General features: G+C 46.8%; 1 protein-coding gene across 8 annotated transcripts in view; it reads right to left on the bottom strand.

The window, feature by feature from the left end:
• The window catches only part of LOC110503435 (protein CASP-like), a 158008-nt gene that overhangs the window by 91079 nt on the left and 49429 nt on the right, over positions 1-17500 (bottom strand). For all 8 annotated transcript variants that reach the window (XR_016491437.1, XM_036962149.2, XM_036962151.2 and 5 more), the window contains exons 2-3: positions 16197-16307; positions 766-813 (exon numbers count right to left, since the gene is read on the bottom strand). Coding sequence is in view for 7 of the 8 variants with exons in the window: in XM_036962149.2 (XP_036818044.1) it covers positions 766-813; positions 16197-16307 (159 nt within the window). In the remaining variant the exon portion in view is untranslated. The remainder of the gene's footprint in view (positions 1-765; positions 814-16196; positions 16308-17500) is intronic.

Here is a 17500-nt window from a genome sequence, read left to right as displayed (position 1 = left end):
GAGCAGGAGAGAGAGCAGCAGGAGAGAGAGAGGAGCTAAAGAGAGAGACAGGAGCACGAGAGAGAGAAGAGCACGAGAGAGAGAGAGAGAGAGAGAGAGAGAGGAGCATGAGAGAGAGAGGAGCACAAGAGAGAGGAGCACGAGAGAGAGAGGAGCTAAAGAGAGAGACAGGAGCACGAGAGAGAGGAGCACAAGAGAGAGAGGAGCACGAGAGAAAGAGGAGCACGAGAGAAAGAGGAGCACGAGAGAGAGGGAGAGAGGAGCACGAGAGAGAGGAGCAAAAGAGAGAGAGAGCAGCATAAGGGAGAGAGGAGCACAAGAGGGCTCCTGAGTGGCTCAGCGGTCTAAGGCACTGCATCTCAGTGCCAGAGGTGTCACTACAGTCCCTGTATCACAGTCGGCCGTGATTGGGAGTCCCATAGGGCGGTGCACAATTTTTGTAATTTTTTTACATATTTTTTTTTCACCGTTATTCAACCAGGTAGGCCAGTTGAGAACAAGTTCTCATTTACAACTGCGACCTACAATTAGCCCAGCGTAGTCCAGGTTTGACCGGGGTAGGCCGTCATTATTAACTGACTTGCCTACTTAAATAATGGTTAAATATATATATATTAAAATAGAGAGAGAACCAAGAGAGAGAGAGGTCACAAAAACAGGAGAAAAAAAAACTCTTCTCTCACTGCCTGGGCTTCATACATCTGATACTCACACAGTACATCTATGTACTGAAATACAAGAGGACACACACACACACACACATACCTCTCCCTGGAAGCTCTTGAGCAGAGGAGCCACTTGCTTTCTGACATCCTGAAAAGACGAAGAAGAAACAGTTTAGCAGGTTTCCACCTAACACACTGATGAACACACTGATAAACACACTGATGAACACACTGATAAACACACTGGCTGTTCCACCTAACACTGGCTGTTCCACCTAACACACTGATAAACACACTGATGAACACACTGATAAACACACTGATAAACACACTGATAAACACACTGATGAACACACTGATAAACACACTGGCTGTTCCACCTAACACTGGCTGTTCATAGCACATTTAAAATCCAACCTCAGCCACAGAGTCCTATTGTTATAGCATTAGGTCAGTGGTTTCTGATTAGATACCGAGTCAAGTATAGACCTCCGGGAACAAGCACATCCACACACTTGTCAGTTAGCTTGACTAAAGCCCTGTTGAGATGCAGCACAGCGTTCACCACAGTAAGACAGAATGGGTCATCCTGTACAGAGGGATCTACCTGCTGGGCTCCCGGCTACTTATAGACACGCATTAGATCAGGAACATATCATCAATCTAGCTACATAGTGGTGTGTGTGTGTGTGTGTGTGTGTGTGTGTGTGTGTGTGTGTGTGTGTGTGTGTGTGTGTGTACACTTTCATTATAATGAACTGTCTTTCTCTTATTTTACTGCCACAGGGTCTATATTCCCAACGCTGAGGTCAGGGCCTGTATTCCCAACTCTTAGGTCAGGGCCCGTATTCCCAACGCTTAGGTCGGGGCCCGTATTCCCAAGGCTTAGGTCAGGGCCCGTATTCCCAACGCTGAGGTCAGGGCCCGTATTCCCAACGCTTAGGTCAGGGCCCGTATTCCCAACGCTGAGGTCAGGGCCCGTATTCCCAACGCTGAGGTCAGTGCCTGTATTCCCAAGGCTTAGGTCAGGGCCCGTATTCCCAACGCTGAGGTCAGTGCCTGTATTCCCAAGGCTTAGGTCAGGGCCCGTATTCCCAACTCTTAGGTCAGGGCCTGTATTCCCAAGGCTTAGGTCAGGGCCTGTATTCCCAACGCTGAGGTCAGGGCCTGTATTCCCAAGGCTTAGGTCAGGGCCCGTATTCCCAACGCTTAGGTCAGGGCCTGTATTCCCAAGGCTTAGGTCAGGGCCTGTATTCCCAACGCTGAGGTCAGGGCCTGTATTCCCACCGCTGAGGTCAGGGCCTGTATTCCCAAGGCTTAGGTCAGGGCCTGTATTCCCAACTCTTAGGTCAGGGCCCGTATTCCCAACGCTGAGGTCAGGGTCTATATTCCCACCGCTGAGGTCAGTGCCTGTATTCCCAAGGCTTAGGTCAGGGCCTGTATTCCCAAGGCTTAGGTCAGGGCCTGTATTCCCAACGCTGAGGTCAGGGTCTATATTCCCACCGCTGAGGTCAGTGCCTGTATTCCCAACGCTTAGGTCAGGGCCTGTATTCCCAAGGCTTAGGTCAGGGCCCGTATTCCCAACTCTTAGGTCAGGGCCTGTATTCCCAAGGCTTAGGTCAGGGCCTGTATTCCCAACTCTTAGGTCAGGGCCTGTATTCCCAACTCTTAGGTCAGGGCCTGTATTCCCAACTCTTAGGTCAGGGCCTGTATTCCCAACTCTTAGGTCAGGGCCTGTATTCCCAACGCTTAGGTCAGGGCCCGTATTCCCAACGCTGAGGTCAGGGCCTGTATTCCCAACGCTGAGGTCAGGGCCTATATTCCCAACGCTTAGGTCAGGGCCCGTATTCCCAACGCTTAGGTCAGGGCCCGTATTCCCAACTCTTAGGTCAGGGCCCGTGTTCCCAACCGTTAGGTCAGGGCCCGTGTTCCCAACCGTTAGGTCAGGGCCCGTATTCCCAACGCTTAGGTCGGGGCCCGTATTCCCAACGCTTAGGTCAGGGCCCGTATTCCCAACGCTTAGGTCAGGGCCCGTATTCCCAACGCTTAGGTCAGGGCCCGTGTTCCCAACCGTTAGGTCAGGGCCCGTATTCCCAACGCTTAGGTCAGGGCACGTATTCCCAACGCTTAGGTCAGGGCCCGTATTCCCAACGCTTAGGTCAGGGCCCGTATTCCCAACGCTTAGGTCAGGGCCCGTATTCCCAACGCTTAGGTCAGGGCCCGTATTCCCAACGCTTAGGTCAGGGCCCGTATTCCCAACGCTTAGGTCAGGGCCCGTATTCCCAACTCTTAGGTCAGGGCCCGTATTCCCAACTCTTAGGTCAGGGCCTGTATTCCCAAGGCTTAGGTCAGGGCCTGTATTCCCAAGGCTTAGGTCAGGGCCTGTATTCCCAAGGCTTAGGTCAGGGCCTGTATTCCCAACGCTTAGGTCAGGGCCTGTATTCCCAACGCTTAGGTCAGGGCCTGTATTCCCAACTCTTAGGTCAGGGCCCGTGTTCCCAATAACCCCACCCCAGGGGTTATATCAAATGTAATGTATATTATGACCCCACTGACCCTATTGTCTCCACATCAGGGGGACACCCAACCACCTATTGAAATAATGACATCATCGCCTCCCTCCTCCATCACTAAACGCTCATCACCCCACCCATCAAATAAATTAATAATCTGGTAGAGATAGATAAACCTAACCTGGTCCGACTTGAATAAACCTAACCTGGTCTGACTTGAATAAACCTAACCTGGTCTGACTTGAATAAACCTAACCCGGTCCGACTTGAATAAACCTAACCCGGTCTGACTTGAATAAACCTAACCTGGTCTGACTTGAATAAACCTAACCTGGTCTGATGTGAATAAACCTAAACTGGTCTGATGTGAATAAACCTAACCTGGTCTGGTGTGAATAAACCTAACCTGGTCTGATGTGAATAAACCTAACCTGGTCTGACTTGAATAAACCTAACCTGGTCTGACTTGAATAAACCTAACCTGGTCTGATGTGAATAAACCTAACCTGGTCTGACTTGAATAAACCTAACATGGTCCGACTTGAATAAACCTAACCTGGTCTGACTTGAATAAACCTAACCTGGTCTGATGTGAATAAACCTAACCCGGTCTGACTTGAATAAACCTAACCTGGTCCGACTTGAATAAACCTAACCTGGTCTGACGTGAATAAACCTAACCTGGTCTGACTTGAATAAACCTAACCTGGTCTGACTTGAATAAACCTAACCTGGTCCGACTTGAATAAACCTAACCTGGTCTGACGTGAATAAACCTAACCAGGTCTGACTTGAATAAACCTAACATGGTCTGACTTGAATAAACCTAACCTGGTCTGATGTGAATAAACCTAACATGGTCTGATGTGAATAAACCTAAGCCGGTCTGACTTGAATAAACCTAACCTGGTCTGACTTGAATAAACCTAACCTGGTCTGACTTGAATAAACCTAACCTGGTCTGACTTGAATAAACCTAACCTGGTCTGATGTGAATAAACCTAACCTGGTCTGATGTGAATAAACCTAACCTGGTCTGATGTGAATAAACCTAACCTGGTCTGACTTGAATAAACCTAACCTGGTCTGACTTGAATAAACCTAACCTGGTCCGACTTGAATAAACCTAACCTGGTCTGATGTGAATAAACCTAACCTGGTCTGACTTGAATAAACCTAACCCGGTCTGATGTGAATAAACCTAACCTGGTCTGACTTGAATAAACCTAACCTGGTCTGACTTGAATAAACCTAACCTGGTCTGATGTGAATAAACCTAACATGGTCTGATGTGAATAAACCTAACCTGGTCTGATGTGAATAAACCTAAGCCGGTCTGACTTGAATAAACCTAACCTGGTCTGACTTGAATAAACCTAACCTGGTCTGACTTGAATAAACCTAACCTGGTCTGACTTGAATAAACCTAACCTGGTCTGATGTGAATAAACCTAACCTGGTCTGATGTGAATAAACCTAACCCGGTCTGACTTGAATAAACCTAACCTGGTCTGACTTGAATAAACCTAACCTGGTCTGATGTGAATAAACCTAACATGGTCTGACTTGAATAAACCTAACCTGGTCTGACTTGAAAAAACCTAACCTGGTTTGATGTGAATAAACCTAACCCGGTCTGACTTGAATAAACCTAACCTGGTCTGACTTGAATAAACCTAACATGGTCTGACTTGAATAAACCTAACCTGGTCTGACTTGAATAAACCTAACCTGGTCTGATTTGAATAAACCTAACCTGGTCCGACGTGAATAAACCTAACCTGGACCGACTTGAATAAACCTAACCTGGTCTGACGTGAATAAACCTAACCTGGTCTGACTTGAATAAACCTAACCTGGTCCGACTTGAAGAAACCTAACCTGGTCTGACTTGAATAAACCTAACCTGGTCTGACTTGAATAAACCTAACCTGGTCTGACTTGAATAAACCTAACCCGGTCCGACTTGAATAAACCTAACCTGGTCTGACTTGAATAAACCTAACCTGGTCTGACTTGAATAAACCTAACCTGGTCTGATGTGAATAAACCTAACCCGGTCTGACTTGAATAAACCTAACCTGGTCTGACTTGAATAAACCTAACCTGGTCTGATGTGAATAAACCTAACCTGGTCTGACTTGAATACACCTAACCTGGTCTGACGTGAATAAACCTAACCTGGTCTGATGTGAATAAACCTAACCTGGTCTGACTTGAATAAACCTAACCAGGTCTGACTTGAATAAACCTAACATGGTCTGACTTGAATAAACCTAACCTGGTCTGATGTGAATAAACCTAACATGGTCTGATGTGAATAAACCTAAGCCGGTCTGACTTGAATAAACCTAACCTGGTCTGACTTGAATAAACCTAACCTGGTCTGACTTGAATAAACCTAACCTGGTCTGACTTGAATAAACCTAACCTGGTCTGATGTGAATAAACCTAACCTGGTCTGATGTGAATAAACCTAACCTGGTCTGATGTGAATAAACCTAACCTGGTCTGACTTGAATAAACCTAACCTGGTCTGACTTGAATAAACCTAACCTGGTCCGACTTGAATAAACCTAACCTGGTCTGATGTGAATAAACCTAACCTGGTCTGACTTGAATAAACCTAACCCGGTCTGATGTGAATAAACCTAACCTGGTCTGACTTGAATAAACCTAACCTGGTCTGACTTGAATAAACCTAACCTGGTCTGATGTGAATAAACCTAACATGGTCTGATGTGAATAAACCTAACCTGGTCTGATGTGAATAAACCTAAGCCGGTCTGACTTGAATAAACCTAACCTGGTCTGACTTGAATAAACCTAACCTGGTCTGACTTGAATAAACCTAACCTGGTCTGACTTGAATAAACCTAACCTGGTCTGATGTGAATAAACCTAACCTGGTCTGATGTGAATAAACCTAACCCGGTCTGACTTGAATAAACCTAACCTGGTCTGACTTGAATAAACCTAACCTGGTCTGATGTGAATAAACCTAACATGGTCTGACTTGAATAAACCTAACCTGGTCTGACTTGAAAAAACCTAACCTGGTTTGATGTGAATAAACCTAACCCGGTCTGACTTGAATAAACCTAACCTGGTCTGACTTGAATAAACCTAACATGGTCTGACTTGAATAAACCTAACCTGGTCTGACTTGAATAAACCTAACCTGGTCTGACTTGAATAAACCTAACCTGGTCCGACGTGAATAAACCTAACCTGGACCGACTTGAATAAACCTAACCTGGTCTGACGTGAATAAACCTAACCTGGTCTGACTTGAATAAACCTAACCTGGTCCGACTTGAAGAAACCTAACCTGGTCTGACTTGAATAAACCTAACCTGGTCTGACTTGAATAAACCTAACCTGGTCTGACTTGAATAAACCTAACCCGGTCCGACTTGAATAAACCTAACCTGGTCTGACTTGAATAAACACTAACCTGGTCTGACTTGAATAAACCTAACCTGGTCTGATGTGAATAAACCTAACCCGGTCTGACTTGAATAAACCTAACCTGGTCTGACTTGAATAAACCTAACCTGGTCTGATGTGAATAAACCTAACCTGGTCTGACTTGAATAAACCTAACCTGGTCTGATGTGAATAAACCTAACCTGGTCTGATGTGAATAAACCTAACCTGGTCCGACTTGAATAAACCTAACCTGGTCTGATGTGAATAAACCTAACCTGGTCTGACTTGAATAAACCTAACCTGGTCTAATGTGAATAAACCTAACCTGGTCTGACTTGAATAAACCTAACCTGGTCTGATGTGAATAAACCTAACCTGGTCTGACTTGAATAAACCTAAACTGGTCTGACTTGAATAAACCTAACCTGGTCTGACTTGAATAAACCTAACCTGGTCTGACTTGAATAAACCTAACCCGGTCTGACTTGAATAAACCTAACCTGGTCCGACTTGAATAAACCTAACCTGGTCCGACGTGAATAAACCTAACCTGGTCTGATGTGAATAAACCTAACCTGGTCTGACTTGAATAAACCTAACCTGGTCTGACTTGAATAAACCTAACTTGGTCTGACTTGAATAAACCTAACCTGGTCCGACGTGAATAAACCTAACCTGGTCTGACTTGAATAAACCTAACCTGGTCTGATGTGAATAAACCTAACCTGGTCTGATGTGAATAAACCTAACCTGGTCCGACTTGAATACACCTAACCTGGTCTGACGTGAATAAACCTAACCTGGTCTGATGTGAATAAACCTAACCTGGTCTGACTTGAATAAACCTAACCTGGGCTGATGTGAATAAACCTAACCTGGTCTGACTTGAATAAACCTAACCTGGTCCGACTTGAATAAACCTAACCTGGTCTGACTTGAATAAACCTAACCTGGTCCGACTTGAATAAACCTAACCTGGTCTGATGTGAATAAACCTAACATTGTCTGACTTGAATAAACCTAACCTGGTCTGATGTGAATAAACCTAACCTGGTCTGATGTGAATAAACCTAACCTGGTCTGATGTGAATAAACCTAACCTGGTCTGACTTGAATAAACCTAACCTGGTCTGACTTGAATAAACCTAACCTGGTCTGACTTGAATAAACCTAACCTGGTCTGACTTGAATAAACCTAACCTGGTCTGACTTGAATAAACCTAACCTGTTCCGACTTGAATAAACCTAAACTGGTCTGATGTGAATAAACCTAACCTGGTCTGACTTGAATAAACCTAACCTGGTCCGACTTGAATAAACCTAACCTGGTCTGATGTGAATAAACCTAACCTGGTCTGACTTGAATAAACCTAACCTGGTCCGACGTGAATAAACCTAACCTGGTCTGATGTGAATAAACCTAACCTGGTCTGACTTGAATAAACCTAACCTGGTCCGACTTGAATAAACCTAAACTGCTCTGATGTGAATAAACCTAACCTGGTCTGACTTGAATAAACCTAAACTGGTCTGATGTGAATAAACCTAACCTGGTCTGACTTGAATAAACCTAACCTGGTCCGACTTGAATAAACCTAACCTGGTCTGATGTGAATAAACCTAACCTGGTCTGACTTGAATAAACCTAACCTGGTCCGACTTGAATAAACCTAACCTGGTCTGATGTGAATAAACCTAACATGGTCTGACTTGAATAAACCTAACCTGGTCTGATGTGAATAAACCTAACCTGGTCTGACTTGAATAAACCTAACCTGGTCTGATGTGAATAAACCTAACCTGGTCTGATGTGAATAAACCTAACCTGGTCTGACTTGAATAAACCTAACCTGGTCTGATGTGAATAAACCTAACCTGGTCTGACTTGAATAAACCTAACCTGGTCCGACTTGAATAAACCTAACCTGGTCTGATGTGAATAAACCTAACCTGGTCTGATGTGAATAAACCTAACCTGGTCTGACTTGAATAAACCTAACCTGGTCTGATGTGAATAAACCTAACCTGGTCTGACTTGAATAAACATAACCTGGTCTGACTTGAATAAACCTAACCTGGTCCGACTTGAAAAAACCTAACCTGGTCTGAAGTGGATGAGTCTAATTTAGTCTGTTGTCATCTAACTTCTAGGCTGGTTCGACTCTCTAGGCTGGTTATTCAGAGCTAACCTCATATCAATTATTATACCATGGCATTGTTGAACACTTGTTTCTATTTCGGGAACTTTGCATGTCTATATTTTCCTGTCCTCCTCTGGAGGAGAAGGTACTGTCTCTGTTTCAGCTGGTATGGAGGAGAAGGTACTGTCTCTGTTTCAGCTGGTAGGGTCAGTCTAGCTGTATGGAGGAGAAGGTACTGTCTCTGTTTCAGCTGGTATGGTCAGTCTAGCTGTATGGAGGAGAAGGTACTGTCTCTGTTTCAGCTGGTAGGGTCAGTCTAGCTGTATGGAGGAGAAGGTACTGTCTCTGTTTCAGCTGGTATGGTCAGTCTAGCTGTATGGAGAAGGTACTGTCTCAGTTTCAGCTGGTATGGTCAGTCTAGCTGTATGGAGGAGAAGGTACTGTCTCTGTTTCAGCTGGTATGGTCAGTCTAGCTGTATGGAGGAGAAGGTACTGTCTCTGTTTCAGCTGGTAGGGTCAGTCTAGCTGTATGGAGGAGGAGGTACTGATCTGTTTCAGCTGGTAGGGTCAGTCTAGCTGTATGGAGGAGAAGGTACTGTCTCTGTTTCAGCTGGTATGGTCAGTCTAGCTGTATGGAGGAGAAGGTACTGTCTCAGTTTCAGCTGGTATGGTCAGTCTAGCTGTATGGAGAAGGTACTGTCTCTGTTTCAGCTGGTATGGTCAGTCTAGCTGTATGGAGAAGGTACTGTCTCAGTTTCAGCTGGTATGGTCAGTCTAGCTGTATGGAGGAGAAGGTACTGTCTCTGTTTCAGCTGGTATGGTCAGTCTAGCTGTATGGAGGAGAAGGTACTGTCTCTGATTCAGCTGGTATGGTCAGTCTAGCTGTATGGAGAAGGTACTGTCTCTGTTTCAGCTGGTATGGTCAGTCTAGCTGTATGGAGGAGAAGGTACTGTCTCTGATTCAGCTGGTATGGTCAGTCTAGCTGTATGGAGAAGGTACTGCTCTGTTTCAGCTGGTATGGTCAGTCTAGCTGTATGGAGGAGAAGGTACTGTCTCTGTTTCAGCTGGTATGGTCAGTCTAGCTGTATGGAGGAGAAGGTACTGTCTCTGATTCAGCTGGTATGGTCAGTCTAGCTGTATGGAGAAGGTACTGCTCTGTTTCAGCTGGTATGGTCAGTCTAGCTGTATGGAGGAGAAGGTACTGTCTCTGATTCAGCTGGTATGGTCAGTCTAGCTGTATGGAGGAGAAGGTACTTTCGCTGTTTCAGCTGGTATAGTCAGTCTAGCTGTATGGAGGAGAAGGTACTGCTCTGTTTCAGCTGGTATGGTCAGTCTAGCTGTATGGAGAAGGTACTGCTCTGTTTCAGCTGGTATGGTCAGTCTAGCTGTATGGAGGAGAAGGTACTGTCTCTGTTTCAGCTGGTATGGTCAGTCTAGCTGTATGGAGGAGAAGGTACTGTCTCTGTTTCAGCTGGTAGGGTCAGTCTAGCTGTATGGAGGAGAAGGTACTGTCTCTGTTTCAGCTGGTATGGTCAGTCTAGCTGTATGGAGAAGGTACTGTCTCAGTTTCAGCTGGTATGGTCAGTCTAGCTGTATGGAGGAGAAGGTACTGTCTCTGTTTCAGCTGGTATGGTCAGTCTAGCTGTATGGAGGAGAAGGTACTGTCTCTGTTTCAGCTGGTAGGGTCAGTCTAGCTGTATGGAGGAGGAGGTACTGATCTGTTTCAGCTGGTAGGGTCAGTCTAGCTGTATGGAGGAGAAGGTACTGTCTCTGTTTCAGCTGGTATGGTCAGTCTAGCTGTATGGAGGAGAAGGTACTGTCTCAGTTTCAGCTGGTATGGTCAGTCTAGCTGTATGGAGAAGGTACTGTCTCTGTTTCAGCTGGTATGGTCAGTCTAGCTGTATGGAGAAGGTACTGTCTCAGTTTCAGCTGGTATGGTCAGTCTAGCTGTATGGAGGAGAAGGTACTGTCTCTGTTTCAGCTGGTATGGTCAGTCTAGCTGTATGGAGGAGAAGGTACTGTCTCTGATTCAGCTGGTATGGTCAGTCTAGCTGTATGGAGAAGGTACTGTCTCAGTTTCAGCTGGTATGGTCAGTCTAGCTGTATGGAGGAGAAGGTACTGTCTCTGTTTCAGCTGGTAGGGTCAGTCTAGCTGTATGGAGGAGAAGGTACTGTCTCTGTTTCAGCTGGTATGGTCAGTCTAGCTGTATGGAGAAGGTACTGTCTCTGTTTCAGCTGGTATGGTCAGTCTAGCTGTATGGAGGAGAAGGTACTGTCTCTGTTTCAGCTGGTATGGTCAGTCTAGCTGTATGGAGGAGAAGGTACTGTCTCTGTTTCAGCTGGTATGGTCAGTCTAGCTGTATGGAGGAGAAGGTACTGTCTCTGTTTCAGCTGGTATGGTCAGTCTAGCTGTATGGAGGAGAAGGTACTGTCTCTGTTTCAGCTGGTAGGGTCAGTCTAGCTGTATGGAGGAGAAGGTACTGTCTCTGTTTCAGCTGGTATGGTCAGTCTAGCTGTATGGAGGAGAAGGTACTGTCTCTGTTTCAGCTGGTATGGTCAGTCTAGCTGTATGGAGGAGAAGGTACTGTCTCTGATTCAGCTGGTATGGTCAGTCTAGCTGTATGGAGAAGGTACTGCTCTGTTTCAGCTGGTATGGTCAGTCTAGCTGTATGGAGGAGAAGGTACTGTCTCTGTTTCAGCTGGTATGGTCAGTCTAGCTGTATGGAGGAGAAGGTACTGTCTCTGATTCAGCTGGTATGGTCAGTCTAGCTGTATGGAGAAGGTACTGCTCTGTTTCAGCTGGTATGGTCAGTCTAGCTGTATGGAGGAGAAGGTACTGTCTCTGATTCAGCTGGTATGGTCAGTCTAGCTGTATGGAGGAGAAGGTACTTTCGCTGTTTCAGCTGGTATAGTCAGTCTAGCTGTATGGAGGAGAAGGTACTGCTCTGTTTCAGCTGGTATGGTCAGTCTAGCTGTATGGAGAAGGTACTGCTCTGTTTCAGCTGGTATGGTCAGTCTAGCTGTATGGAGGAGAAGGTACTGTCTCTGTTTCAGCTGGTATGGTCAGTCTAGCTGTATGGAGGAGAAGGTACTGTCTCTGTTTCAGCTGGTATGGTCAGTCTAGCTGTATGGAGGAGAAGGTACTGCTCTGTTTCAGCTGGTATGGCCAGTCTAGCTGTATGGAGGAGAAGGTACTGCTCTGTTTCAGCTGGTATGGTCAGTCTAGCTGTATGGAGGAGAAGGTACTGTCTCTGTTTCAGCTGGTATGGTCAGTCTAGCTGTATGGAGGAGAAGGTACTGCTCTGTTTCAGCTGGTATGGTCAGTCTAGCTGTATGGAGAAGGTACTGCTCTGTTTCAGCTGGTATGGTCAGTCTAGCTGTATGGAGAAGGTACTGCTCTGTTTCAGCTGGTATGGTCAGTCTAGCTGTATGGAGGAGAAGGTACTGTCTCTGATTCAGCTGGTATGGTCAGTCTAGCTGTATGGAGGAGAAGGTACTGCTCTGTTTCAGCTGGTATGGTCAGTCTAGCTGTATGGAGGAGAAGGTACTGTCTCTGTTTCAGCTGGTATGGTCAGTCTAGCTGTATGGAGGAGAAGGTACTGCTCTGTTTCAGCTGGTATGGTCAGTCTAGCTGTATGGAGAAGGTACTGCTCTGTTTCAGCTGGTATGGTCAGTCTAGCTGTATGGAGGAGAAGGTACTGTCTCTGATTCAGCTGGTATGGTCAGTCTAGCTGTATGGAGGAGAAGGTACTGTCTCTGATTCAGCTGGTATGGTCAGTCTAGCTGTATGGAGGAGAAGGTACTGTCTCTGTTTCAGCTGGTATGGTCAGTCTAGCTGTATGGAGAAGGTACTGTCTCTGTTTCAGCTGGTATGGTCAGTCTAGCTGTATGGAGAAGGTACTGTCTCTGTTTCAGCTGGTATGGTCAGTCTAGCTGTATGGAGAAGGTACTGTCTCTGTTTCAGCTGGTAGGGTCAGTCTAGATGTATGGAGGAGAAGGTACTCCCTCTGTTTCAGCTGGTATGGTCAGTCTAGCTGTATGGAGGAGAAGGTACTGTCTCTGTTTCAGCTGGTATGGTCAGTCTAGCTGTATGGAGGAGAAGGTACTGTCTCTGTTTCAGCTGGTAGGGTCAGTCTAGATGTATGGAGGAGAAGGTACTGTCTCTGTTTCAGCTGGTATGGTCAGTCTAGCTGTATGGAGGAGGAGGTACTGTCTCTGTTTCAGCTGGTATGGTCAGTCTAGATGTATGGAGGAGAAGGTACTGTCTCTGTTTCAGCTGGTAGGGTCAGTCTAGCTGTATGGAGAAGGTACTGTCTCTGTTTCAGCTGGTAGGGTCAGTCTAGCTGTATGGAGAAGGTACTGTCTCTGTTTCAGCTGGTATGGTCAGTCTAGCTGTATGGAGGAGAAGGTACTGTCTCTGTTTCAGCTGGTATGGTCAGTCTAGCTGTATGGAGGAGAAGGTACTGTCTCTGTTTCAGCTGGTATGGTCAGTCTAGCTGTATGGAGGAGAAGGTACTGTCTCTGTTTCAGCTGGTAGGGTCAGTCTAGCTGTATGGAGAAGGTACTGTCTCTGTTTCAGCTGGTATGGTCAGTCTAGCTGTATGGAGAAGGTACTGTCTCTGTTTCAGCTGGTATGGTCAGTCTAGCTGTATGGAGAAGGTACTGTCTCTGTTTCAGCTGGTATGGTCAGTCTAGCTGTATGGAGGAGAAGGTACTGTTTCTGTTTCAGCTGGTATGGTCAGTCTAGCTGTATGGAGGAGAAGGTACTGTCTCTGTTTCAGCTGGTATGGTCAGTCTAGCTGTATGGAGGAGAAGGTACTGTCTCTGTTTCAGCTGGTATGGTCAGTCTAGCTGTATGGAGAAGGTACTGTCTCTGTTTCAGCTGGTATGGTCAGTCTAGCTGTATGGAGAAGGTACTGTCTCTGTTTCAGCTGGTATGGTCAGTCTAGCTGTATGGAGGAGAAGGTACTGTGTCTGTTTCAGCTGGTATGGTCAGTCTAGCTGTATGGAGGAGAAGGTACTGTCTCTGTTTCAGCTGGTATGGTCAGTCTAGCTGTATGGAGAAGGTACTGCTCAGTTTCAGCTGGTATGGTCAGTCTAGCTGTATGGAGGAGAAGGTACTGTCTCTGTTTCAGCTGGTATGGTCAGTCTAGCTGTATGGAGAAGGTCCTGCTCTGTTTCAGCTGGTATGGTCAGTCTAGCTGTATGGAGGAGAAGGTACTGTCTCTGTTTCAGCTGGTATGGTCAGTCTAGCTGTATGGAGAAGGTACTGTCTCTGTTTCAGCTGGTATGGTCAGTCTAGCTGTATGGAGAAGGTACTGTCTCTGTTTCAGCTGGTATGGTCAGTCTAGCTGTATGGAGGAGAAGGTACTGTTTCTGTTTCAGCTGGTATGGTCAGTCTAGCTGTATGGAGGAGAAGGTACTGTCTCTGTTTCAGCTGGTATGGTCAGTCTAGCTGTATGGAGGAGAAGGTACTGTTTCTGTTTCAGCTGGTATGGTCAGTCTAGCTGTATGGAGGAGAAGGTACTGTTTCTGTTTCAGCTGGTATGGTCAGTCTAGCTGTATGGAGGAGAAGGTACTGTTTCTGTTTCAGCTGGTATGGTCAGTCTAGCTGTATGGAGGAGAAGGTACTGTCTCTGTTTCAGCTGGTATGGTCAGTCTAGCTGTATGGAGGAGAAGGTACTGTTTCTGTTTCAGCTGGTATGGTCAGTCTAGCTGTATGGAGGAGAAGGTACTGTTTCTGTTTCAGCTGGTATGGTCAGTCTAGCTGTATGGAGGAGAAGGTACTGTCTCTGTTTCAGCTGGTATGGTCAGTCTAGCTGTATGGAGGAGAAGGTACTGTCTCTGTTTCAGCTGGTATGGTCAGTCTAGCTATATGGAGAAGGTCCTGCTCTGTTTCAGCTGGTATGATCAGTCTAGCTGTATGGAGAAGGTACTGTCTCTGTTTCAGCTGGTATGGTCAGTCTAGCTGTATGGAGGAGAAGGTCCTGCTCTGTTTCAGCTGGTATGGTCAGTCTAGCTGTATGGAGGAGAAGGTACTGTCTCTGTTTCAGCTGGTATGGTCAGTCTAGCTGTATGGAGAAGGTACTGCTCTGTTTCAGCTGGTATGGTCAGTCTAGCTGTATGGAGAAGGTACTGTCTCTGTTTCAGCTGGTATGGTCAGTCTAGCTGTATGGAGAAGGTACTGTCTCTGTTTCAGCTGGTATGGTCAGTCTAGCTGTATGGAGAAGGTACTGTCTCTGTTTCAGCTGGTATGGTCAGTCTAGCTGTATGGAGAAGGTACTGTCTCTGTTTCAGCTGGTATGGTCAGTCTAGCTGTATGGAGAAGGTACTGCTCTGTTTCAGCTGGTATGGTCAGTCTAGCTGTATGGAGAAGGTACTGTCTCTGTTTCAGCTGGTATGGTCAGTCTAGCTGTATGGAGAAGGTACTGTCTCTGTTTCAGCTGGTATGGTCAGTCTAGCTGTATGGAGAAGGTACTGTCTCTGTTTCAGCTGGTATGGTCAGTCTAGCTGTATGGAGGAGAAGGTACTGTCTCTGTTTCAGCTGGTATGGAGGAGAAGGTACTGCTCTGTTTCAGCTGGTATGGAGGAGAAGGTACTGCTCTGTTTCAGCTGGTATGGTCAGTCTAGCTGTATGGAGGAGAAGGTACTGCTCTGTTTCAGCTGGTATGGTCAATCTAGCTGTATGGAGGAGAAGGTACTGTCTCTGTTTCAGCTGGTATGGTCAGTCTAGCTGTATGGAGGAGAAGGTACTGCTCTGTTTCAGCTGGTATGGTCAGTCTAGCTGTATGGAGGAGAAGGTACTGTCTCTGTTTCAGCTGGTATGGTCAGTCTAGCTGTATGGAGGAGAAGGTACTGCTCTGTTTCAGCTGGTATGGTCAGTCTAGCTGTATGGAGGAGAAGGTACTGTCTCTGTTTCAGCTGGTATGGTCAGTCTAGCTGTATGGAGGAGAAGGTACTGTCTCTGTTTCAGCTGGTATGGTCAGTCTAGCTGTATGGAGGAGAAGGTACTGTCTCTGTTTCAGCTGGTATGGTCAGTCTAGCTGTATGGAGAAGATATGTTCTATATCTATAAGTGTCCAGATATCTGTCACAAACGTTTAAATCCTTCGAAACTAATGTGATTTATGGATTAAAATAAAGTATTTAAAATGTGTGTGTATGTGTGTGTGTGTGTGTGTAGGTGTGTAGGTGTGTGTGTAGGTGTGTAGGTGTGTGTGTGTGTAGGTGTGTGTGTAGGTGTGTGTGTGTGTGTGTGTGTGTGTGTGTGTGTGTGTGTGTGTGTGTGTGTGTGTGTGTAGGTGTGTGTGTGTGTGTAGGTGTGTGTGTGTGTGTGTGTGTGTGTGTGTGTGTGTGTGTGTGTGTGTGTGTGTATGTATGTGTGTGTATGTAGGTGTGTGTGTGTGTGTGTGTGTGTGTGTGTGTGTGTGTGTGTGTGTGTCACCTCCGGTGTGTTCTTCTTGAAGTCGCGGCTCTGGTCAATGAGTTTCTTCCTGGACTGTTCGCTCTCATCCTGTCTGTTGGCCAGCTGTGTGGCGGTGGCGTCTAGTTCTCTCTGAAACACACACACACACACGTGTTGTGAGAAGCTTTGTAGGGCGCAGCAGTCTGCATCTCAGTGCTTGATGCGTCACTACAGACACCCTGGTTCGAATCCAGACAGTACCACAACCGGCCGTGATTGGGAGTCCCATAAGGTGGCGTACAATTGGCCCAGCGTCATCCGGGTTTGGCCCGGGGTAGGCCGTCATTGTAAATAGGAATTTGCTCTTAACGGACTTTCCTAGGTAAATAAAAATATTTTCCAACAAATTCTCTCCCCTTCTTCTCCCTCTCCTTCTCAACCTTCTCCTTCTCAACCTTCTCCTTCTCAACCTTCTCCTCCTCAACCTTCTCCTCCTCAACCCTCTCCCTCTCCCTCTCAACCTTCTCCTCCTCAACCCTCTCCCTCTCCTTCTCAACCTTCTCCTCCTCAACCCTCTCCTTCTCCTTCTCAACCTTCTCCTCCTCAACCCTCTCCCTCTCCTCCTCAACCCTCTCCCTCTACTCCTCAACCCTCTCCCTCTCAACCCTCTCCTTCTCCTCCTCAACCCTCTCCTCCTCAACCCTCTCCCTCTACTCCTCAACCCTCTCCCTCTCAACCCTCTCCCTCTCCTCCTCAACCCTCTCCCTCTCCTTCTCAACCTTCTCCTCCTCAACCCTCTCCCTCTTCTTCTCAACCTTCTCCTCCTCAACCCTCTCCCTCTCCTCCTCAACCCTCTCCCTCTACTCCTCAACCCTCTCCCTCTCAACCCTCTCCTACTCCTCCTCAACCCTCTCCCACTCAACCCTCTCCTACTCCTCCTCAACCCTCTCCCTCTCAACCCTCTCCCACTCAACCCTCTCCTACTCAACCCTCTCCTACTCAACCCTCTCCTACTCAACCCTCTCCCACTCAACCCTCTCCTACTCCTCTTCAACCCTCTCCCTCTCCTCCTCAACCCTCTCCCTCTCAACCCTCTCCTACTCCTCCTCAACCCTCTCCCTCTCAACCCTCTCATACTCCTCCTCAACCCTTTCCCACTCCTCCTCAACCCTCTCTTACTCCTCCTCAACCCTCTCCTTCTCCTCAACCCTCTCCCTCTCAACCCTCTCCCTCTCCTCCTCATTCCTCTCCCTCTCCTCCTCAATCCTCTCCTTCTCCTCCTCAACCCTCTCCCTCTCAACCCTCTCCCTCTCCTCCTCAACCCTCTCCCTCTCCTCCTCAAC

The sequence above is a fragment of the Oncorhynchus mykiss genome, chromosome 24, assembly GCF_057628025.1.
Source record: "Oncorhynchus mykiss isolate SJ-2025 chromosome 24, ASM5762802v1, whole genome shotgun sequence".
NCBI lineage: Eukaryota > Metazoa > Chordata > Actinopteri > Salmoniformes > Salmonidae > Oncorhynchus > Oncorhynchus mykiss.
The sequence above is the reverse complement of the archived record's forward strand: the minus strand, read 5'-3'. Positions and strand labels throughout refer to the sequence as shown.